The sequence below is a fragment of the Homalodisca vitripennis genome, chromosome 1, assembly GCF_021130785.1.
Source record: "Homalodisca vitripennis isolate AUS2020 chromosome 1, UT_GWSS_2.1, whole genome shotgun sequence".
NCBI lineage: Eukaryota > Metazoa > Arthropoda > Insecta > Hemiptera > Cicadellidae > Homalodisca > Homalodisca vitripennis.
The window spans coordinates 199,464,298-199,491,770 of NC_060207.1; the positions used below are offsets into that span (position 1 = coordinate 199,464,298).

Here is a 27,473-nt window from a genome sequence, read left to right on the forward strand (position 1 = left end):
TAGCTTTGGCAATTGTTAGGCTACAGATACAGTAAAATTCTGAACATAAATTCTTTTTGTTGTCAAATATGACTTAAACAAAACATTTCCGCTTTATAGTAGGAAAATAAAACTAAAACTTTTTATTTTTATTTTGAAGAAATTTTTCAGATTCATATCTTTACCCTCAAAATCGAGTAGTCTGCAGAGAAATCCGGTGATATGGCAACTTTAAAATAAATGTATACACAATCTCAAAATAAAAACTATACAAGCTCTCAAAGTCTGTCTCAGAGATGTACGTTATAATTCCATAACAAACAAAATACCAATCAGTTACTATCACAATCAACCATCTTGATTGTGATCTTAAGTGGGAAACATATCAACCACCTTTGTAAACAATGTAATTCAACTATAAGGTTTACAGCATTTGTTTGCTTCAGCTGATTAGCTTGCCTAACAGTTCATTACTTGTTTGTATCCTATACAAGGTTGTATGAGGTGTCTGTCTGTCTATCTGTCCACAACACATCTCGAGAATGAAATGAGCTATAAATTTGGAATCTTACGAGGGCTATCCAGAAAGTAATAAGATGTTTTTGAATGGTGCGGTTGTGGATGGGACTACAACCGCCATCTTGGTGTCAAAACACTCGATAGAGCTGTAATCGTGTGCGGTCTATATCTCTTTTACATTTCTCACTGTGATTAATTAAAATGCGTGCTGCAATTGAAAATCAAGCCACTTGTGAAAAGCGTTCAGCAATAAGGTTTTTGTTGAAAAAACCACAAACCAATTTAAATCTATTGCCAACTGCGTGAATGTTATGGAAATGGAATAATGAGTAAAAGCAGAGTAAGGCAGTGGTGTATTGACTTTAAAATTGGCCGCACCAATGTTCATGATGATAGCGATCGGCCTAGCCTAGTGACTGAAAATTTGATGTTGAAAATCAGTGACAAAGTTCATGAAAATCGCCGTCCCACAACGACTGAACTATCAGAACATTTCCCACAAATTTCACGAAATTTTTTTTACTTCATGAAATTGTTGTAGGGAAGCTTGGATACCAAACTTTTGTACCCAAACCCTGTCAGCAAGAGAGATTATGGCAACTGTTTTTGGGATGCTAAGAGTGTGATTCTGGTTGATTTCCTTGAATGAGGATCAACAATCAACGCAGAGAGGTACTGTGAAACAACGCAGAAGCTACAGCGAGTGATACCCATACAGCCAATCGTACACGACAAGTCTTGGATAATTTTGATTGGGAAGTGTTGATTAAGTGTTTGAGCCCAGATCTGGCAAGAAGCGACTACCTCCTCTTTCCAGCGATGAAGACCTGACTCACAATGCAGTGCTTTGATAGTGACACTGAACATTACGCTGGCGTTAATCAGTGGCGTGATCTCAGGCAGAAGATTTCTACAAAGCTGGAATCGAAAAACTTGTGTAACGTTATGTATCAATAGAACAGAGATTACGTTAAAAAATAGCCTATGAGTATAGCTTTTAAATTTATATAGTAAAATGTTCCTATTTCAGTTGGTAAATTTGTTTATTTAAAAACGTCTGTTTCTTTCTGGATAGCCCTTGTATATGCAAATTCAGCAAAGCCTGCTAAACGACACATGTTGTGGTATACTCCTACATGGTTCTATACTTAAATAAAAGTGTAAAAAAGTAACTATTTTTGAAAGAATTCTAATACAACTTTTTTATACATTGAGAATCAAAGTATAAAAGCACGACAGCTAACTCAAGATACTATTTTGCTATTTTTGTTACAATTCCAATGGTACTTTTTTCAACGAAATCTGTCAACACATAAACAACCACGGCAGCTACTTTTAATGGTTGATGATGTCTTGCTCTTAATCTGTCTTGAACCTGCCTAGTAAGCTGGAGAAATTCAGCAACAACAAAATTTGAGAAATTTGAGTTTTTTTTAATTTGTTGAGGTTTCTAGAGATGGTAAAATTCCCTGAAAATGCTTGGTTTTCCCTAAATTTGGAACATTTTTCTACTAAAGTGTTTAGTACTCTCATTAAAATTTGCACTAGTGTTAAAACAGGACTAAGAAAGGATGAAATACAGAATGTATGATACTACGAGTAATGTTTTGTTTCAGAACCAGGAATAGACCCTTGGAAATTTTCAGTGAATTTAAGGTATATTCTACATATTTCTTACTTCAAATCAAGAAATTTACATAACAGAAAACTTTATTTCTCTTTTCCAATGTTCTGCAACACAATTTTGTCTCAGTACAGTCATCCTCAAATAACATACTCTGCAAAAATTATATTTATACAATTGATACGGCTTCCAAATAAAATGGAACGTTAAATTAAGATGAGAGCATAATACTGGATTTTTAATACTGTTAATATTATTTTCTTATTCTTATCTTATTACTTAAACAATAAATGTAACTTTATTGCAATGATTATTACTACTAACTTCTCTTAAAAACAACATTTTTAAAATGAACATTAACTTATGAAATATATACAACTTTAACATACAGTATTTATAAACCAGACTTATGACAATAAATTAAGAGAAACTAAATTGTTACTATCTTGTATATATATAACTAAATTTCATTATTACAAATTAATAACACATTCAAGGATGAAAATAGTCACACTCCATAACAAATAATTAAGCAATTCTACCGTTTCTTTACACACAAATAACAATATAGCTTAAAAATACTAAACAAATCAAGACCGGCACTCAGCACAGCGAAGACATGAAAAAAGCAAATAAATAACAATGACAACTTACAAATGAGACTTAAAATAATTGGAAACCTATCGCACATATATAAAACGTAAGCATCTAGAGAACGGTATTTAGAATCTTTGGAACGTTCAACACTAATTTAGAATCTGTAAAAATTCGTACCATACAAAATGTAACCGAAATATAAACTTGTTATCCTAAACAAGACTCTGGTGCTTTACACTGCAGTGTGTTTGGACTAACAGTAAATATGATGTAATAAGTGATCAATACATTTAGTTGAGAAGAACACTTGAAGACAGTTTATTAGCACATATATTTCTGTTGCCTGTGTGAGAGTTATCTTGAGCTACATTTGTTTTACTACCAACACAAACCGCAACTAGCCAATAGTTTTGTGTATCATTTTAATGATTGCATTACCAATTCTCGTCTCCATTTCCATTCTTTTCATAACGATGAATAATTAAACATTAAAATAATTACAGATTCTATTTCAGCTGTCTTTTCACTTTTTCCTGAAGGCAAAAGTTAGCCTTGTTCTTTGCAATAAATGCTCTTCAATCTTTAATGGACACGTGTATCATTAAAATTTAAGGCTTGTTCTTCTGCTTTAACTAAATTTAATGTAGCTTAAGTTGGTCTTAATTTATTCTCAGATAACAGTTTTCACCTATAATCTTCTCTCTTTTGCTCTTTAATCATCTACTGTTCCGACTATTGTGAGGAAGTTTTTCTCAATTCAAATTACACACTAGTACGGAATTAAATTCATGCCACAACCCCTTTCCTACTTTCCAGGACTGTTGTGTGATAAGATGTCAAAATAAGGAATGAACTTTGAAACTCACCGAGAGGTGGAGATTCTGATGGCGATGGTTGCATTACAGGGCGTTTCATAATTCTTTGATTTAATCCTTCATTGAACAGGGATTCTCCACAAATAGCGCAGATCAGAAGTCCATTCTTTGACTCTTCGTAGAAGCTGAAAGCTGAAGATCCACTGTTATAATTCCACAAACCCAGGAGGGCCTCGAGGTGTTCACCAAGTTGACTATCCCTCAACCAATTAAGTGCCTTCACAATATTATACATTCTACTCCTACAGTTTAAATTAAGGGCTGTTCAGAGAGTAAAAGAAGTGTAACCTAAGAAAACTAAATTCACAATCATCCAGATGAATAATTATTGAATTTTGCTTGCTGGTATGAGTAAAATCAAGAAGAATATTGTAGTTTGAAATATTATTCTTCAGTATAATAACAACTGAATTAAAAGATCGATTCTCATCCATTTGAAATTCCTTACAAGATTTGACATTTGTGGATAAAAACTAATTGAAACTTTGTCTGGGTTTAGAGGTTAAATCTGACCACTGCTTATTTCTTATATTCTGTCAAGTAATTTGTCTGCTAGAACTTGCAATAGGTGATGCACCTCCCCAACTAACTTAAACAGCTGTCTTCTGTCATACTTCTGCACATCAATTTCATCTACTGAGGTTTGTATCCCACAACTATGCCAATTCTACCAACCAATTCTAGCTGACAATATCAACGTCAGAAGTTTTTATTTAGCACACCAAAATAAATAGACCACAAAGGGAATCATTCCTTAGAACACAAAAAACATGGCAAATGGCTGATAGTTCAGCAAAATGACCACAGATTACAGCACATTCCAGAAAAACATAATCTAAACAGTTGCCAATCAATACGGCCAGCCAGGTTATATGGTAGTAAAGTTGATATTCACAAAAGTTCTTATAATAGCTCACGTATTGGTACGAGTGCTTGCTACTAACTGGTAAAATGTCCTTACACAATCTTTGCATGTGATGTGAGATGTTATCAATCCCATTAAAAGCACCCAATAAAGCATGTGAATAGCTCGATAGAGAATTTCATGATATCCAAACAGCTTACAGCTTGCAGAAATTTCCATTTCCATGTAGCTCCTTTTTTATTTAAAAATGTTTTTTTTATGTTTGTCATCAAAGCGATACTCTCCTCCCAACAAAATTATTTCTCACACTACAATTATTTTCAGTCAGAACTTTGAATTTAGCCTGTATATCTGAAACAAAACTTCAAATGAGATACTCCAACAGTTTGATTTCAAATTAGACACTTCAAGAGTACCGACTTCAATCTCCAACAGTTTGATTTCAAATGAGATACTCCAACAATTTTGACTTCATACAAGATACTCAAAGTTTTGATATAGTTTTTCCTAGGAGGATATTTCATCTACCAGTCTAGGCAAACAATATTTTCTGTTTAAACTATAAATCATACAAGTTTATGTATTTTTGAGATTAAGCTAAAATAAATTTTATTTACGTGAAAGATATTTTACCAACTAATCAGGCTCTTGTTTAACTTGTGAAATACACTTATAAGGAGGTCTCCAGCAACATTACCTATCCCACTGAAGTAATAGCACACAATCGTATTAATCTAAACAGTTGCCAATCAGTATGGTCGGCCCGGTTAATATTCACAAAAGCGTCGTATTTTCAATAATCCACTGTCAGTTTTAAAGTTTACATACTTATAACATGGAAATAAAAATCAGGCTTATTTATTTCAATAAGATTACAGACAACATTAATAATGATAAAGGTGATACATAAAAAAACATTTAAAAAAAATTTCTATTTGAATCTAAAATGTCTTTAAACTACTTTGAATAATGGTTTTTTTTTATCTTGGGCAAAATTGTCAATTACTTCATCAAAACTTACTCATTAAGGTTGTTTGTTGTCTGGTTGCAAAGTACTGCCACATAATCAAATCTAAAATAAATATTTAAAACAATGTAAGTATTTTTAAATGGCTTCATAGAAACCAATTCATCTTTAAACCTGGTATTGTAGGTCTAAAGTCCTCATAAGAGATGGTCAACAACGAGACATGGCTTCTTTGTGCAATCCAGGACATGAGCTGGTTGAAATTGGAGGATATCAAAAATTAAAAACTTGAAATTATATTTTTACAGAGAGCAGATGATCATGGCAATACCGCCCTCGGCAGTCTAATGGTTTGCATGTTGAGAAAAAGAACAAAAGAAAACAGCTTGATTTGCGTTATTTTATAGTTATCTGACCATAATAGTAGCTTTTAAGTGTTGGAAACAATTTAAACCAAACCATGAAAATCCCTGTGCAAAACTAATGTGTCAAAGGGTTAAACATGTATTGTTTTGGCTTTGTTTCTCAAATTCATCTCAATAAAATTAGGGATATCAATCAAATATGAGCAAACACTGTGAAAGTTTGTCAGAGATCAAAGCAATAATTTTATTCACAATGACACGAATCTTAGGAAAACCGTACTAATACTTAAAGCAATAAGGCCTTCTATACAGCTTCTTGAGTGATAAGATATTCAGGATGGTTATGTGGGGGGAGGAGGCAAAAGCTAGGATTCCATGCTACTGCCACCATAAATTGACAATGGGTAATTATAAATAAGTCATGCCGCCTTGAAAGACCAAACTTAATTCCAGCTCTTAGAACTCAGCTTCAATTAAGTGAACAAAGGTAGAGTCTCTCTTACGTTTAAGGCTTCCTACAATCTTTTACACTAAGAGAACCCCATCTACTCCAACAATCATTCTCCATAGTAAACTGGAACTACGGATCAAGTTATCCCTAACTCACTTTGTGGTTAATGATGTGCCACTTCTTAACATCAATTAGGTTGCCCAGACGATATGAGAGACATCTATAATATAAAAATGAATAGCAAAAAGTGTTGGTAAGTGAATAACTCAACAACGCCTGGACCAATTTGGCCAATTTTTTTTAATGTTCATTGAAATTCATGGTAGGTTTTTATCAAGCAAAATATAAGAAAAGTTACCTTGAATATTTCAGAATATTTCATAATTCAGAAAAAATGTGGTTTTTACGTTTCATAATACAAATTAAACTGGTACTAAACAGCTGTTCAAACCTTCAGTTTCATGTCTACAAATTGGCTGAAACATCTGTTTAAATTTAAATTTGTTGAAATATTAAGTAAACAGTGATTGATCAGTAGTGTAATGCAGATAGTAAATATGAAGTTAATATATAAATTTTAATCCAGATTGTGCCAGTGATGGATTTAAATAATCTAATGCATTTGAAATATTATTTAAACACTGTTACGTAACCAACCTTAATGAACAAGGTTATGAATGTTTTCACATAAGTTACTTTAAACTGGTGGGCTTCCTTGACATTGTGATATGGCATTTTAACAGTGACTTTTGGAAAAACAGAGAAATGAACACTAAAATGCCTCAACGATTCATTCTTTCCCTGGCTACAGTCCATAAAAACAAGTGTAATGCAAAACTTTAATAATGATTAATTTGGAATGTTGCATAACCTTAATAAGGATTTCCCCCTTATACCGAAAGTACATAGGAAGTAGGTATTACTTCCCCTTGGCCGTAATAGGTCCTACCTATGTGTATATTTTCTTCATCAGGACAACAAAACAAACAACTATGTCCCTGGAAATACTTTAAACTGATAATAGATTACAGAAGCCGATAGTAGATGATTTTTACCAAAGTAGAATTCTGAGAACTGCCTAATCGAACGTATCTAGAATTTGATCGAGGAAATATTGCAAGCTGAAATGTAACATGTTAAGTGAATTTAAACGATCTGAAGTAGGCACTTTTTAACCGAAGTAGACTTCTCGGTCCTACGTAAGTATATATTTTTTCTTCGTCAGGACAAGGCAAACTCTACTATGGTACTGGAAACATCTTAGACCTAGAATATATGATAAAGGCTAGAAATAGACACTTTTTGACCGAAGTAGGTTTCCAAGACCTGTGTATTTGTATTTTATTGATCAGAATAATAATGCAGGCTCAGCTGTGACATTGCAAACATAACTAATTAATTTGAACCAGAAATGCTCTTCCTAGTGCAAAACATAATATAATAATTAAGTTACAATCTGATACCATTCACCATGAACTTAAATAATATCTACCTGATGTATGCCTTAAGTTTTTAGAAAAATTCATCATAGGTGCTTTTTACTAAGTAATATAAGGAGGACTTTCAGGACTTCGGTTCTGAAAATTGTGTGCGAAGCCGCGGGTAACAGCTAGTATTCTATTTCTTTTTTCTACAAAGAGTAGATTGTACTAGCATTATAATAGTATAAATGAAAGACATTCTCTTATTTATGTCTCAGCGCACAGTTGGTACTACTAACAAACTGACCTGTCTACAGTACACATTGGTGAATGGACTGTGATTCGTTATGTGGTGACCTCATAGGTTATTTTAATGACATGATTTAATTTTAAGCAGCTGACGTTAATTTATTTAGTTCAGCCTATTAAGTGACTCAGAGACCACTTATTACCTGGTATCAAGTTGTACCATTGGATTTAACCCACAATTTTATATGCCTTCATTCAAAATACTCATTAAATGTTATTACTTTTAGTTAAAAAAAAAAAAACGGACACTACAACTAGGTGTTTTTTAGGTTGAAGAATAAGAAAAACTGTATATTTATGGCTTTTTATAGCAACCAGAAAAAAATTCACTTTTTGCCTGATCTATTATTTTGTATGCCTCTGCAATGGACACTCCAACATGTGGTGATCTTAACAACTATCTTGTCCAACTAATAAATAATTCTTTGCATGTTTACACTTCCTTCACTGCAGAGCTTTTCTACTTGGACTTGTGTGAATAAATTATCTTGATAACTCTAGAAATGTAGAGTCAATGTGAAATTTCAAAAATATGTATGAAAGGGTTAAAAAAATGCAATTATTTTCTTTGTTTGGATAAAATGACCAAAACTGATGAAGATATTATTAATTTTAATTGAATTTTAAATAAAGTATTGAGATCGGTGCTAGTCATTTATTGAGTTTATGAAATGGGTTTTTTTACCAATTTGAATGGGTATCAACTTGCAGTAAAGGAAAATTTCTGATACCCAATGTTTTTTAAATCGTAAAAGGTTGTGGTTACATATACAGCTGAACCAAATAGCTAGACTTCTTAATACTGGATCTGGCAGTTGAAATTACTATAATGGCAGGCACTATTTTGCTAGTTGTGCACACCTTCATTCAAACTTATGTAGAATATTGATTGATATGATTGCAGTAAATTATACATTATTACATATTTTATTTTTCAGTACAAAACAAGGAACATTTAAATACAGTTGGCTTATTTTTTTAAATTTAAATTTTTATTTTTCATTATAAGTATAAAAAACAAAAAGTAAAACAAAATATATCCAAAAGTAAAGCCTTATAACAAATATAAATAATTTTTTTATTACTTTTCAAAGTACACAAAATGTTTTTAAAAAGGTTTTTGTATGTGAAACATCACAAAAATTCTACTTTTACCAAAATTTGTAAATTGTTTTTGGTAAATAGTAAAGTGTTGTTTTTACAAACAAATATAAAGAACTGAACTTTGCTCGGTATTTTTTCTGCTAAATCGTGTTTTGGAATTCATTTTATGATATACTTGTCCGCAAACGATTAAACTATAAATGCCATGGCTATTTATTGTTCTGTCATTTTCTGCATTAAAGGATGCTAGAGCAAAATATGCGTTTATGTTTATTATTGTTTTATGAAACTTCTGAATAAGGGTGACGGTTTAAAAAAGACACAAATTCATTTGAAAATTTTGGTTGTGCATTAAAATTTGTCCATGCAAACAACAGTCACCAAAAGAATTTCTATTTATGCGATTAGAAACCCACTCCTTGGGGAAATGCAATGCACCGCAACGGATACACAAAATTTTAAATGGTCCTAAGGCGTGATATTGCACAGCTGCAGTAAAAGCACATTTATGTGTTAGTAAATAATTAGTAAGTTCTAAAACCCTACTACATCTTCTGTCTCGACGTCATTGTTCTTCTAATCAGTATTCTCGTTGCTCATTATTTTCAGTAGTTTCACATTTTGCCACACGTTGCCACATATCTTGCAGACGTCACTCTTGTTGCTCATCATTTTCAGTAGCTACATGCTGTGACTCACGCTCCCGCAAATCTTGTAGACGTTGAAACATCATGAGACCTTTCTGCTTGAATAATGTTAGTTAAGGTTTGCAGGCATTTGAATTTAGCAGTATGTGTGGGACAAAGTATATGAAATAGATAAATAGATTTTATTTTAAAAGAAGTGAAATTATTCATCAGCTTATATTACAATCAAAATTTACTTTCGATTTGAACTTTCATTAATTTTTACCAAAATTTGTATTTTTTCTCTTTGGCATTTCTGATGACATATTAGCTGTAAGAATTGGCTTAGTACTCTTGTTATGATACGTCATACGTTTATAGAATTTAAACAAAGAAATCAATATTGACTTTGTAGCAATTTTTCATTGCTTGAAAACATGGATAAAACAATGTTTTCTACAAATGAAACCTAGATCAATTTATTGCCCCTGAAACCCTGGCATACTAAATTTCATGAAAATCGTTAGATCCGTTTCCAAGATTCAGATTATATATATATATATATAAACGCATATGTGACAGATACGGCCAAATACAAAATAATTGAATCGGAAAAAGTAGGCGCTCTGTGGTGTAATGGTAGCACATTCACCCGGCAAGTGAGAGATCCGGGTTCGACTCCCGGCAGAGCAATTACTTTTTGTGATTCAATGTTTATTGAAATTAAATAAGGCTATTGCCATTTATACAATTTAACGTAAATAAATGTCGTTTGACAGGTGTTTGGTCTTCCGATCATATGTTAGTTTGCTTATTTAAACGCATATGTGACAGATACGGCCAAATACAAAATAATTGAATCGGAAAAAGTAAGCGCTCTGTGGTGTAATGGTTGCACATTCACCCGGCAAGTGAGAGATCCGGGTTCGACTCCCAGCGGAGCAAGTACTTTTTGTGATTCAATGTTTATTGAAATTAAATAAGGATATTGCCATTTATACAATTTAACGTATATATATATATATATATATATATATATATATATATATATATAAAAGCATTGGTTGTTTAAACGTATTAGATGACAAGTCATATTCTAACATTTTAAAATATTTTCTGTATGCTTATTATATTTTGAGACCTTTTCTATGTTGTAGAGCATAAAAGTTCTATAAGTAAAAATAATATTTTTGGTATTTTGTAATACTTTTACGTGTAAAAATTTTGATAAAATAGATGATTGCAAAATCGACTAGTGACTAGTCATTCAACATCGGAGAAACATTTTTAGCGACTAATCACTAGTTGTAGATGGAGAATTAAAAAAACTTTCTAGAAAGACAAAAATACTGTCTGTAAACAACCCAATACAACGTTTCACTTTCTACTGATTAAAATAGTCTATATGAAATAATCCATTAAATCGTAATGGGAAAAACTACATCTTTCCTGGGTACAATGCGGACTTTTGCATAGAGTAAGCCCTTTTTAGCCACCAGACTGATTCACTCTCAGCCCCGTACACTTCATCATCTGATTCATTATGATTCAATTCCTAACCAACTTGTAATATTTACTCAGTAACTCAACTATTACAAACAAAATTCAAATTCAAATTAAAAACAACGTTATTCAAATTCAAAATACAACAATTTTCCAACACTACGTGGCTACAAAGGACATCTAAATAAATGTCTCCAAGGGAGGCAAAATGCGTAAGAGAAGGGTATACAGTAAATAATGAACTAACACTGCCACCCACAGCAAAACAATATCAAATAGGTCAGCTGCGTGTCAGCATATCCCGTATGTGCAGAAAAGTACTACAAAGTCATGCCAGCTTACTTCGAGCTGCAAATGTGTTCATTGCTTACATATGCAAAAAATACTATGTTTTTGTTTGCAATAAAAAATACTTTGTTTTCTTTTTTATCCAGATTTGCTTTTTTTCATTAAACATGCATAGCAAACCTGTTTAGTTTGACAACAAAAAGTAATATCCACAATGTTCTAGAGACAACTATTTGACTAGGTAAAGATTTCTCATATATGTTTTAATTAACGTTGTCCACAACAAATCTTAGCTAAAATCATAAGCTGAGACTGAAGCAACAAGTTAATATCCAAAAGAGACCAAAATAATTATTTAAAGCTGTATATTTATTTATTTCTTAGAAAACGATTTTATTTCCTTAAAAATAGTCTCTTTATACTATGTTATTCTTTGCCTTGTTTTCGTTTTGAAAAGGTTTTAACTCAGATTTTTAAGTAGTTGTTAGTTTAATGTATTTCAAACTAGTCCTAAATTTTATTATTCTGTTGTTTTTTGTGTGTTACTGTTGTTAAGTTATGTTGTGATAGATCAAATTACGATATTCAAATATTCACGGGGAATTGGCAAAGGGTGAAGTGAAAAACATGTGTTGTCGGAATTTTGCTTTATTTAATTAATAGTAGAAAAATAAATTAACTTTACATGGGAACAAATTCAAATAATTAAATTGGGTGAAACACAAGTAAAATTCATTTTTATTAAAAGTACTAAATATAATTAGGCAAACATGCTCATTTCGAGGATTGAGACAAATTGAGTGTTGAAGGGGCAATGACCTCAGAAAGCACATGTTGCAAAAATTAAAATAAAAAATTAATAGATAAATAATTAGGGTAAATAGAAAAGACTCAAATTGATAAATTATAGTGGACGTAATGGAGTTCCGTATTTATTAACAACAAATTAGATTAAATTAAAGCGTGAAGGCGCTGATTTGAACGAGAGTGGAGAGGGGCATTGTCCTAGACACTACGCTGCAATCTCATATTTCTCCTTCTGGATATCTCAAACGAAACAGACATAGGAGAGATGCTCCTGACAGTGACATGGACACATTATCTGTTTAAAGTAAAAATTTACAACAGGGTGATGGGATATAACGTGTATTCAATAAAGTTACATAAAAAACAAAGCAAAATCAGTGAAATTAAGTTATTAATGGTGTGCAAATAAATCTAAATAACAAAGTGAGTTTTCTTTACTTAATATCTATCCCATTTGCCGAGAAAATTGGTAAGTGTCAATATAAGTTAAAGCCAGGAAACATTAATAGACTCGTAAAATTTAAAACCTTTTAAGTAAATTAATCGATTTGGACAAATCTGAGATGATTGAAAAATTTCAGTGTAAAGACAAAGACGTACATTAAAATGCCATTTTGATACAATTTAAATGTTTATTAAATCAGCGAAAATCCAGAAAGTACTGTGAACACTTGTAAACATACAATTGATCAATCACCTTTATCTTCAAAATTCAACACAGTGAGTTTTTGATCTACACAAGGATTTAGGCTACTTGGATCCTGAGATTATTTAAAGTGAACTACAACATTTATTCCAACCTACATTGAATGACAATAATTTAGATCACGAACCATGACACCAACCCTAATATATTTCACCTACGGTGCGACTTCAACCCACGGTATAGTAACCGGCCCACGACACTTCTTGTAACCAACGTGAGGCACTACACTTTATTTGAACCGGAGCATATGCTACAACCAATTCAAAATCTGAGCAGCATCACATGGGAAAACTATAAATTATAAAAACCGAAATTGTTCAATGTTACTAAATTGCATTTGTCACTAAACAAATTAATTGTTGTTTTCCTTTTGCTCACTGATTGTATTGCGACTATCAAGTATGTACTGTACCTGACGATGTTGATTGCCAAACATGCTCTAAAAGTAATAAAGATTCTGATTCTAATTTGACTGGGCAAAGTTTCTCATATTTATTTTAAAATTTCACAGGCTACACAACAAACTCAGTACAAGCGAAATCTGATTGACAAGCAATTATCTGTGGTGATATTTTTGCAGAAAAAATGGTACAAATGCGTACTTCATCTTCTAAACAACCCAAATAAATGGACAGGGATACAAAGAAATCAGGTGTAATGATAGCAATATTGCAATAGTATCTAATATTATTTTTTAAACATAAAAAGCAAATACATACCACTAATAAAATTAATATCACACAAATAAAGCTGAATCGTATCCTACCATTAATAAGAAACAAATTAATTCCAGTAATTTAACTTAATTCATATGTAAAAGTAAAGAAAACTGACTTGAATAGTAGCACTTTACTTAACAGTACACAAAGATGGTAGGTCTTGATAATCTGGAGACACTACATTTGTTAATTTCAACTAAAGTTATGAATAAATTAAAGAGATACATATTAATTCAAACTGTGTGCTTCAATTCATAACATTTTAGAAAATTGTATAATTTATTTTTTTAAATTAATAAACCTTCATGCATTTTGAATTCATGATTGCTATTATCAGACACATCCATTAATTTGTACTAACAATGTTTTCAAGCCAATTTCCAATACTTTATGGAAACACAATCAATACATGAAATGCAAAATATAGAAGGTTAGAACTATTGTACATTTTTAAATCAAGTATATGAATTCAAAAGAGATTCAGATATGCTTTTTTTCTTTCATCAATGGGAAAGGAGTTAGGCCACTTTCTGCTTTATTTGTATGTTAACAAGTATTTTGTATCAAAATGTGTTCAATCTACATTGACATTCCAGATCTGTGGTGGGTTTACTTTGGTATCTACTGTAACATTTTGTAAATATGATAAAATATTATTTATAACATTACATTTTGTACATGTTACTGATGTTTACTTTTTTAACAATTAGACTAACTGCTTATCAAACCAGATTCCATTAATTTCTTAAGCCAACATTTATTTGTCAACTGATGTGTAGCCCTGATCCGCGACATTGCCATGTCATGTATTGGTAAAAATTAGCCTTAGTAAGATCATACTACCATTCAAAAGAGGAAATTCCATTACAAAATGACTGAAATTTCACCTTTCAAGATACATTAGAACAATTGTACTTAAATTGTAGAGTAACCATTCTGAATATAACGTTGCTTAGGTCTAGGATAAATAACACATATTTCCAGAAGAATATACCAAGGCTACAAAGGAAGGAAAATGTTTTAAAAGCTGCACAAAACCAACGCATCTTATGGTCTGGTATTGAGGGGTTCAAATACTTGTAATAACAAAATTTGTTATAAATTATATGAAAATCCTAAACCCATTACCATTTTGCTCTATGATGCATAATAATTAAGATGCAACCATTCCTTTTCCAAACTTGAATGGCTGACATCTTGGAATATTAAGTGATAAACAAGTGGAAATATCAAAATAGTTTTAGATGGTTCAGTATTTACTAAAAAATTCATATGTAAGCTATGTTGGTTTAGGTTTAGTCTATAATTGGGATAAAAATGTAGAAACGCAAATAGACACCATCTTAAGGCCATCTTTTCCTTGATACCAGTTTTACACAAACTTTTAAAATACTTCTAAGAACTATCTTCAAACCAAGTCCAGTTTGAATCAATTAGAAACTATGCCAGTTGTAGTTTTCATTCGTTTTACTGCTGTTATATTCTACCAGTCAATAACATTATAAGAACACCTTGAAACCTGACACGAAATAAACAACTATGACAGTGTTGTAGTTTTCATTCGTTTTACTGCTGTTATATTCTACCAGTCAATAACATTATAAGAACACCTTGAAACCTGACACGAAATAAACAACTATGACAGTGTTGTAGTTTTCATTCGTTTTACTGCTGTTATATTCTACCAGTCAATAACATTATAAGAACACCTTGAAACCTGACACGAAATAAACAAGTTTTGATAAATGTCCAACTAAATTATTTTTTCTTTCTAATTTTTCAATATTGTATATTTGACGCTAATGTTATTCTCTATGAATTGTGCAAATAAAGTCTCAAGTCTATTGTCTATTGACCTGAGAATTCAAATCTCTATATTCTTTTCCTCTATTAAGTTTAATAATTGAGACCTAACAACACCCTAAACAGCCACCAATTTTAAACAAGAGATATTGAAAATGAACTACTATTGTATGAGTTGTATGATATTCCTAAAGTGTTATAAATAAACATGTTGTAAAACATGAATAGGTCTACTATTTAAATAAGTTATAAATATCAAACAACTTTATTTATTTCCAAGAATGATTTTTATTTAAATACAAATTCTTATATAGACATTACAAAGCTTACAATATAACACTTAGATTTTAAGAATGATTTCACAATAACAAGAATGTTTAATTCCAGCCATTCATGTAGTCCATCCAGATTGACTTCCCACCCCATTAATTGAACTTGTGCAACCTTACAGTACAACGAGAGCTATACAGAAAGTTAGGACAGTTTTTTAATTTTAAAAAACCTAGTACAAGAAAAACATTTTATTATATACATGTGAAAGATGAAGTAAAATATTACTTTTCTACATAATCATCACACAAATTTAGGCACTTATAATAGCGGTGGACAACCTTTGAAATTCCTGTCATAGAATTCTGCCTCTAAGTTAAAGTAGTTTGTACTAACTAGTTTGTCGACTTATTTTTTATTTAAAAATTTGTATTATTAGGTTATTTCAAATGGGAATAAAACACTTTGATTGATCGATCAAACAGCAACTCCACAAGATACAGAAGGTATTAATATAGTTAAGTCGACACCTTAATAATATCCGTGTGCCACTAACTGGGAAAATGTCACAGTTAAGTGTTCCATAAACCAGAGCTCACATTTCGCTCCCTGGAATGATTGCTAATTGATGGCACGTAAATGGCTGGCTATTACTTTTTTTCATATTACAGCATATTTTACAGTATTTATTTCATTGAGATGCCAAAATTAATAACCGTACCTGTTGTATTTACTCTAATATAGCAATTGATAATAGACAAATCTGAAACAACTTTTCCAAAAAATAAAACAAAGCATTCAACTCGTTAGTGGTGATGCATACAACTCGTAATAAAACGGAAAATAGTTTTAACATATGATACATACCAGAATAGATAATCCTAATACAAACACATCAAGACTACAATCAGCAGTGTTGTTAATTCATCAAGCATCTAATTATGTCCAATCTAAATCGAATTCTCTAAAATGCAAACACTATGCAACTTACCAGTAGCAGTTATTAGTTGGGCAGGTCTTTTGTGACCATGAGCTGTTTCTTCTTCCTTCAGTTTGACTTCTGCGGTGTCCATTGCCTCTGAATAGTTTCCTTCAAGAGATGATTGAGACGATTCCTGAAAATTGAAGAGAATTGAATTCAAAACCACTTTAATAACCACATAAAAGTACATAGTCTATACATTGTATGGCATCATATTCATAACATTTATATTCTATATCTATAATCATAACAATAATCAACAGACATAATTAAGAGTTTTCTTTCTAAAATAACTAATACTTCCTATTTCTCATAAAAGCTGAAAAATCATGCAAAGGTTAATATTTTTTAGAGCACTTAATTTTTAACTACACCAAGTTATTAATAAACACAATATAAATAGTAACCGTTGTTTAAGTATTTAGCTCCCAAATGGGATGTCTTCTTAAAGAACACTAATCTGTGAAACTCTACTACGTTGTGTTTATAGTGAGCCGAATACCCATGGTTAGCACCCAATATGGGCAATTTATTTGAAATACATACATAACCGTTTTGAGTATAAGATAGCTTGTAAATATTATGACTGTACACAGTCAATATTCCCAAGCGAGGAACTCACTGACTCATTCCAATTCAGACTTAAAATGAGATGTACAATATGTTTTAGTAATAAAAGTATTGTATTTAGATACAATTTTGAAGTACTTCCATGGATGTGAGCCGAATACCCATGGTTAGCACCCAATATGGGCAATTTATTTGAAATACATACATAACCGTTTTGAGTATAAGATAGCTTGTAAATATTATGACTGTACACAGTCAATATTCCCAAGCGAGGAACTCACTGACTCATTCCAATTCAGACTTAAAATGAGATGTACAATATGTTTTAGTAATAAAAGTATTGTATTTAGATACAATTTTGAAGTACTTCCATGGATGTGAGCCGAATACCCATGGTTAGCACCCAATATGGGCAATTTATTTGAAATACATACAGAACTGTTTTGAGTATAAGATAGCTTGTAAATATTATGACTGTACACAGTCAATATTCCCAAGCGAGGAACTCACTGACTCATTCCAATTCAGACTTAAAATGAGATGTACAATATGTTTTAGTAATAAAAGTATTGTATTTAGATACAATTTTGAAGTACTTCCATAGATGTGAGCCGAATACCCATGGTTAGCACCCAATATGGGCAATTTATTTGAAATACATACATAACCGTTTTGAGTATAAGATAGCTTGTAAATATTATGACTGTACACCACAGTCAATATTCCCAAGCGAGGAACTCACTGACTCATTCCAATTCAGACTTAAAATGAGATGTACAATATGTTTTAGTAATAAAAGTATTGTATTTAGATACAATTTTGAAGTACTTCCATGGATGTGAGCCGAATACCCATGGTTAGCACCCAATATGGGCAATTTATTTGAAATACATACATAACCGTTTTGAGTATAAGATAGCTTGTAAATATTATGACTGTACACAGTCAATATTCCCAAGCGAGGAACTCACTGACTCATTCCAATTCAGACTTAAAATGAGATGTACAATATGTTTTAGTAATAAAAGTATTCTATTTAGATACAATTTTGAAGTACTTCCATAGATGTGAGCCGAATACCCATGGTTAGCACCCAATATGGGCAATTTATTTGAAATACATACATAACCGTTTTGAGTATAAGATAGCTTGTAAATATTATGACTGTACACAGTCAATATTCCCAAGCGAGGAACTCACTGACTCATTCCAATTCAGACTTAAAATGAGATGTACAATATGTTTTAGTAATAAAAGTATTGTATTTAGATACAATTTTGAAGTACTTCCATAGATGTGAGCCGAATACCCATGGTTAGCACCCAATATGGGCAATTTATTTGAAATACATACATAACCGTTTTGAGTATAAGATAGCTTGTAAATATTATGACTGTACACAGTCAATATTCCCAAGCGAGGAACTCACTGACTCATTCCAATTCAGACTTAAAATGAGATGTACAATATGTTTTAGTAATAAAAGTATTGTATTTAGATACAATTTTGAAGTACTTCCATGGATGTGAGCCGAATACCCATGGTTAGCACCCAATATGGGCAATTTATTTGAAATACATACATAACCGTTTTGAGTATAAGATAGCTTGTAAATATTATGACTGTACACCACAGTCAATATTCCCAAGCGAGGAACTCACTGACTCATTCCAATTCAGACTTAAAATGAGATGTACAATATGTTTTAGTAATAAAAGTATTGTATTTAGATACAATTTTGAAGTACTTCCATGGATGTGAGCCGAATACCCATGGTTAGCACCCAATATGGGCAATTTATTTGAAATACATACATAACCGTTTTGAGTATAAGATAGCTTGTAAATATTATGACTGTACACAGTCAATATTCCCAAGCGAGGAACTCACTGACTCATTCCAATTCAGACTTAAAATGAGATGTACAATATGTTTTAGTAATAAAAGTATTGTATTTAGATACAATTTTGAAGTACTTCCATAGATGTGAGCCGAATACCCATGGTTAGCACCCAATATGGGCAATTTATTTGAAATACATACATAACCGTTTTGAGTATAAGATAGCTTGTAAATATTATGACTGTACACCACAGTCAATATTCCCAAGCGAGGAACTCACTGACTCATTCCAATTCAGACTTAAAATGAGATGTACAATATGTTTTAGTAATAAAAGTATTGTATTTAGATACAATTTTGAAGTACTTCCATAGATGTGAGCCGAATACCCATGGTTAGCACCCAATATGGGCAATTTATTTGAAATACATACATAACCGTTTTGAGTATAAGATAGCTTGTAAATATTATGACTGTACACAGTCAATATTCCCAAGCGAGGAACTCACTGACTCATTCCAATTCAGACTTAAAATGAGATGTACAATATGTTTTAGTAATAAAAGTATTCTATTTAGATACAATTTTGAAGTACTTCCATAGATGTGAGCCGAATACCCATGGTTAGCACCCAATATGGGCAATTTATTTGAAATACATACATAACCGTTTTGAGTATAAGATAGCTTGTAAATATTATGACTGTACACAGTCAATATTCCCAAGCGAGGAACTCACTGACTCATTCCAATTCAGACTTAAAATGAGATGTACAATATGTTTTAGTAATAAAAGTATTGTATTTAGATACAATTTTGAAGTACTTCCATATGTGAGCCGAATACCCATGGTTAGCACCCAATATGGGCAATTTATTTGAAATACATACATAACCGTTTTGAGTATAAGATAGCTTGTAAATATTATGACTGTACACAGTCAATATTCCCAAGCGAGGAACTCACTGACTCATTCCAATTCAGACTTAAAATGAGATGTACAATATGTTTTAGTAATAAAAGTATTCTATTTAGATACAATTTTGAAGTACTTCCATAGATGTGAGCCGAATACCCATGGTTAGCACCCAATATGGCAATTTTTTTGAAATACATACATAACCGTTTTGAGTATAAGATAGCTTGTAAATATTATGACTGTACACAGTCAATATTCCCAAGCGAGGAACTCACTGACTCATTCCAATTCAGACTTAAAATGAGATGTACAATATGTTTTAGTAATAAAAGTATTGTATTTAGATACAATTTTGAAGTACTTCCATGGATGTGAGCCGAATACCCATGGTTAGCACCCAATATGGGCAATTTATTTGAAATACATACATAACCGTTTTGAGTATAAGATAGCTTGTAAATATTATGACTGTACACAGTCAATATTCCCAAGCGAGGAACTCACTGACTCATTCCAATTCAGACTTAAAATGAGATGTACAATATGTTTTAGTAATAAAAGTATTCTATTTAGATACAATTTTGAAGTACTTCCATAGATGTGAGCCGAATACCCATGGTTAGCACCCAATATGGGCAATTTATTTGAAATACATACATAACCGTTTTGAGTATAAGATAGCTTGTAAATATTATGACTGTACACAGTCAATATTCCCAAGCGAGGAACTCACTGACTCATTCCAATTCAGACTTAAAATGAGATGTACAATATGTTTTAGTAATAAAAGTATTCTATTTAGATACAATTTTGAAGTACTTCCATAGATGCATAGCTCAAATAACATTACGGAGTCGAGAATCTTTTTTTATGAATTACAAACAATACAGATTAGGCCTAATTAAATCTTTCAACCCTTTGGACGCCAAAGCCTAAGACCTGACCCGTCCCGCCTGAAAAAAACTGTCCTAGCCAAAAACCGCCAACCCTGTTTTGACATATTTGCAACCTATTATGCTTTGCTCTGTATTATCCCTAGTTTGTATGTTTAAATTGAATGATTTTTAACATTTTGTAGCAGATTATATGCACTATTGAATAGTGTTAATATGAATAGCACTTTGTATAGGCAAATGTGTTTATGATGTGGTAATGGCAAACCAAAACATTTGTATTAAAACAAAGAGTTCACTTTAGACCAAAATATAGCTACGTAAACAAAATTTTGTCAATCAGTAATACTTTTATGTGGTAGTGTATTATATCTGAGACTTCTCACAAATATTAAGAACTTGAAATTTGAAAAAATTCACAAAATATATTTTTAGTTAGTTTTGACATTAGAACAAATGTAATATAACTAAAATTACTTTTACAATGGGAAATAAGTTAGGAAATCTTACATAGTATTAAAATGAGACGCTTTCTCACTACCATAAAGGTAAATCTGTGTCAAAAAATTATTTAAAAATATATGTATATATATTTGTTTACATCACTTCCAACATGCGTGTTTAGGAAAACACAATGAGTGGAAACATTTTTTGCAATTTTTACAAAAATATCTTACTTTTCTTCTTTTTCCACCTTGGGCTGCACTTAACTACCGTACACAAAACAATTCCGTTCCTTCCCATTCGACAATTTGTCAAGGGGTTCATCACCAGCACATTACACTTGAACTGGCACTTGGTCACCAAGCCACTCAGCTGCAAGTCCATCAACCAGTGCAATTGAGTCTTGATAGAGGATTGTTTGTGTTGTTTTTATATAAGATACATAATTTTAAAATCATCCTTCAAAAAATGTGAAATGGCACTTTCAGCCAATATTTAAGTGTACGACGCTTGTTCAATACAAGTTCATGATTATTGAAATACAGTTAATACAACATCTGGTCTGACATGTCTACTCCACCGATAAAGGAATATTGTACTCACAGATGATAGAGGGCTCACTGGTAATAAACACTTTATTTCCTTTTTTTTCTTATATTTCAATTCACTTTTGGCCTCAACATTTTTTTGGGGGAGACTTTTTCAATCAGCTGGCTACTAAAAGCACATTTTTGAGAACTTACTTGGTGAGATAGACAAATAAGAACAAACAGCTATGTCCAGGTCATTAGACTACCAACTTTGAAATAGAGTACAGATAGTCTTATGTACTTCAAAAATCATCCAAAACAGTTTAAACAAATTTTTCAAGTTCCTATCATAAATAACTTTATAAAGATTTTTTTCCCCCTGAAAGGCTGATAAATTGGCTGTAGACAGTTTTCACTGGACCTTGGCAGCCCGGACATTAGTATTTTTCGACTAAACTTTGATGGTCCGTTCAATCAGACGTTAGCATCCTAAAGGTTAACAACTTGGTCAATATGTAGATCCCAAGTTAAATGTTTAACAAACATTTAATAAAAAATGTTAGTTTTTATTAAATCTACTTGTTTTTATAATTTATTTTTAAATATTATACGAGGTTCACTGTCTTACAATAAATAGTTGAAAATACTATAAAATTGGTTTTAATTTGATTTGCAAATTGATTAAGAAAAATGTTATTTTACTTAAATTTTAAGTGCTCAGATTTACACTTGCTCGTCTCTAAATATACATACATATTTTATTATGAGGGCTTCCATTCAGCAAACTAGGTCATTCCCTTATGTAGCATAAGAAAAAAGTAGAGGGAAAAATAGATCCCTGAGGAATGCAATGCTGGATTTTCAGTAAAGGAGAGAAGTTATTGTGTTAGTTGATGTTTTCCATATATATATATATAAATGTTAACAAACCTTTTCTTGATTTTCAGGTACAACTTAAACCAAACCAAAATTGTTTACTTATACAAAAAAAACATGTTATATATATATGTATATATATATATCAATCCTTATCTCACGTGTACCTGCCTGTCTCTCTGTCACATGTAATAGCGGGATCTCTATTTTTGTTCCTTTATACTCATTGAGAGATCCGGCACTACTTGACCTTGTTATGTGGTGTTTTGACGTAAATATATCATGTCAAGTGATTTATCTTTATTGATATAATTTTAGGTACTTAAGAACATGTTATAATGATAAAAGATATATTATAATATGATGTTACATGCTAAAAACTATGTTTCCAGTGTAACAAATTATAAATTTCATGTATTATTTCCAGTTTATGTACTGTGCCATATTGAAAAAAACAAATATATATATTTTTCTAAACCTAACACAAATTTTGAACATTTTGGTTATCTTAGAATTTTTAATTTATTTGTATAGTAAACTTTTCTATACATCCAAAAGTCAATCTTGTTTATATCTGTTTATTACATATGTAAAATGTCTCCATCAACTGAGAATCACTCTGCCTGTGAAATACATGTTATTTGTTTTCTTGACTCTAAAGGCATGAAAACAGTTGAAAATTAATTATTAAGTGTACGGACATGAGTGATGGAATGGCACACAAATGGGTAAGAGCTTTAACCATCCAACTGCCATTCAACAGATATCCGTTGTTTATTTTTGTTCCTTAAATACCAATCATTGGATACCTAATGATTTGGATCCCCTGCTTAATCTCATTTGTTATAGTACATAAACAATCAAGTATCAACGTGGTTCATACACCATTAGAAAGGCAAAGAGTTGCCGAACACAGTACTCGTTTTTTTTTTATTGTTCTATGACAGCTGAGTAATTTTAAAATGACGTTAGCATGACGTAATTTTTCCCCATGATAATATGGCAAAATGAACTTATGATCTCTCACAATACCTGGCTGGGGAAAATAAATTATCCATACAAACCAAATCTAGTGCCCAGTGACTACCATGTTATTCCATTTTGAATCAACCAATGAACAAATAATTTTTGACCTTGACCTCTCATATTCTGATGATTTTTTTGTATGGAAGTTGTACCTACCCAAGACTAGTTACAATACCAAATTTTACATTTTTCTGCCTTGGGTTTTTGAGTGATGACAATAACATACGTTTTAGATCTCACTTGTCCAATCAAGAAATTCAGAGTTGTGGCAAAACTAAAAGCTCGACCGTGCTATGACGAAGAAGCTCTCCGCTTAAAGAAATATTTTCTTAAAGCAAATGAGAGATATTGTCTTTCTGGCAGCCAAGAGGATAAACAAACTTCTATGCAGCTAAAGAAGGCTTATGACTTAAAACCAAGGACCTTAAGACAAGAGGCTAGTGCTGCTCATATTGACAATGCTGCTAACAAAAATAAGGCTGTTTGGGAGATCATAAACAGCGAGAGAAATCATCAGCACAAGGACACAATTTCTGGATTTGACTTCATAGTTAAAAACGGAGACAAAATTGACGACCCTAAAGATATAGCCAACCATTTTAACAACTATTTCTCAACTATTGCTGATGAAACTCTCAAACAGAACCTGTGAATCAACCCAACAATACAATTTGTTCAGAACCCACCTGTTGAAATGCCACTGACCTCTATGGAACCCACATCAATTGAAGAAATAAGTAAAGTAATAGACTCACTAAAAACAAAATCCTCTTTTGGCTTAAATGAAATATCCTCAAAAATTCTAAAATTTTGTAAAAATGAAGTAGCGGTACCGCTTCTTCATATCACACAACTGTCTCTTCTGCATATGTACTTTCCCCTTAAGCATGAAAATTTCCAAAGTTATTTATAGAAAATTTTAGGCCAATATCTTTGATTCTAACTGAACCAAAAATTATTGAGAAAATTGTACCCTCTAGACTTTTCAAGCATCTTCAACTAAACAACCTTTTGACAGAGAAACAGCATGGTTTTATTAAGGGACGATCCACCATGACTGCAATAGTAGATCTGTTTGAGCACATTGTTGACAACATTCGAGGCTGGAAATAATGTAGTGGGAGTGCAACTTGACTTGAGTAAGGCATTTAATTGTCTAAGCCATGACCTGATTATTCCATCTAGGAATCCAAGGAACAGCACTTTCATGGTTCTCAGCATACCTCGAAGGAACACACCAGGTTGTAGAAGTGACTCAGACCATAAAAAGAGTTACTACAATTTCAAGATTTGAGGTCCTGTCAATGGACCGTGGTGTACCGCAAAGATCTATGTTGGGGCCTGTACTTTTTATATTATTTACTAATGATTTTCCTAAGGTTTTACATTCTACAGTAATTTAGTCATGTATGCTGACGATTCTATGCTATTAACTGCCAATAGCTCAGTGGAAAATCTAGAAATAAATTCATACATTGCTGTTAACATTGCTATGGACTACTGTAGAAACAATGACCTGGTTTTCAATGAATCAAAGATGAAACAAATTTCATTTGGGAACAAGAAGGATGACATTTCAGATCTACCAAATCTTCAATCTCTCAGCTCAACTAATTATCTTGGAATCATTGTTGATGACAAACTCTCTTGGCTAAATCATATTGATAACTTATGCCTGCTTAGCTCAGCAATTTATGCCATAAAAAGGGCGAAAGCTATAAGCACGACAAAAGTCACAATAACAGCCTATCATGCTATGTTTGAAAGCCATATGAGATATGACTTAGCGGTTTGAGGTGGTTCAACTGAAAGAAATCTCCAACGAATCCTCCTTCTTCAAAAAAAGCCTCTAAGACTTGGGATTTATAGAGAGCTGTAGAGGGGTATTCAAAGAGTGGTTATCAACAGTAGTCAGCCTTTATATTGTACAGTGTATCATGATAGCTACAACTCATAATGTCCAACAGCATCACGACATTCACTCTTACAATACTAGGCATGCCAATAACTTTACTTTGCCGATCCACAAGTTAACTCTCTCTGAAACAAAACCAACCTATGCTGGAGCAATATTCTTCAATAATCTTCCTGATGAGCTGAAGAAAATAGAAGGAAGGAAGTTGAAGAAAAGCCTGCACTCCTGGTTCCAAGAGAGACCCTTTAACTCAGTAAAAGAATTCTTGAATTGGAGAGCCGACTCGCAGAGAATATGAAGACCTAGGCAGCTAATGACAACAAACCTGGGAAAATGTTTTAAGATAATATGTATTTGACGCCATTTCCTTCTTGATGAATGTGAAAATAAAGAATTGTCTTGTCTTGTTTTGAAGAATTATCTTTATAAACAACGTAATGAGACATGACCAAAAACTGCTTTTGTATGGAATTAAAAAATCTATCTATCACTCAATAACCAAAAGACAGAAAAAATATGTTGCATTTTAGCTAGTCTTGGTAATTACAACCTCCACAATAGTGTCAAAATCTGAGAGGTCAAGGTTCATATCATTCGTTAATTTGACATGGATGACCCTACCACTCTTTTTCTAATTGAAGAAGTATCTTGAGGGTCAGTCCCATGATGATGACAATATCATCAAAACCAATGTACTACAGTTGCTGTTAACCCTGGAACTGGCAATTGACATTATAATGTCAATCCAAATCATTCTGTAGTGGCAATCAAACATTATAATACTGATCTGACACACACCAGTTTTGACAGTTCATATAATACATATATCAACATTACCACCACTATTTATATACCATTTAAAACTGAAAGAACTGTTGATCTCAATGGTGAATTTTTTTGCTGTTTTGGAAACAGTGATATCACAGTGAGTCATAAAATTGCCAAAACATTCATCTTCGTCTAGTCATTTTGACGCTAGTGTCTGTATGTTTTAATCTTATATTTAGTCATAAAATGTATTTATTTCACAAAATATTGTTAATTACTTATAAACAATATTATTTTATTGTTTATATATTTTATTGTTTATATACAAGTTTGTTATGGATGCTTTTAAATCAATATATAGCGTTTTTGTTTGTAATTTCATGGTTTATACATGATTTGGTGTAATTAGTACACCTACTGTGTAGTGCAGGGAAAGTGTTTTGGAGCCATAATATTAGTGATATATCATGGGTATGGTCATCATGTTTGTTTACAGCTTGTTACAACTTTGTTTTCGACTCTCGTTTCAAAGATGTCCCAAAATTTTACTGATTTTTGACTTTAGAGAACTTGTTGACCTGTCAGACTCAGACAACCTAGGCCTTGACAGTGACATTCAGGTTTCCCAGTATACTTTCTGGAACTCCAAACTAAGCCAATATTTCAGCAAAAGTTCAAAATTAGTATTTATTTATTGCAAAATTAATAGTCAGTGAAATATTTCTACATCAAAATTTACATGAGAAACTTTAGATTCTTTGAAACTAATCACTCTCACCACCACTTTACGCCTATGCACCTATGAACCTACACTTACAGGTAATGATTACTAATTTATTGATTACTTTGTAGTGCACATAATTCTCTGGTATATTTTGTAAACATTTAGTGTCATATATTGTTTTATAATT

At 31.9% G+C, this 27,473-nt stretch overlaps 1 protein-coding gene across 1 annotated transcript in view; it reads right to left on the reverse strand.

Moving 5' to 3' along the window:
- LOC124354604 (double-stranded RNA-specific editase Adar-like) overlaps nt 1-27,473 on the reverse strand; it is an 83,069-nt gene that overhangs the window by 39,610 nt on the left and 15,986 nt on the right. The window contains 2 exon segments of the mRNA XM_046805195.1: nt 3,586-3,726; nt 16,790-16,913. Of these exon segments, the coding sequence (XP_046661151.1) occupies nt 3,586-3,726; nt 16,790-16,913 (265 nt within the window).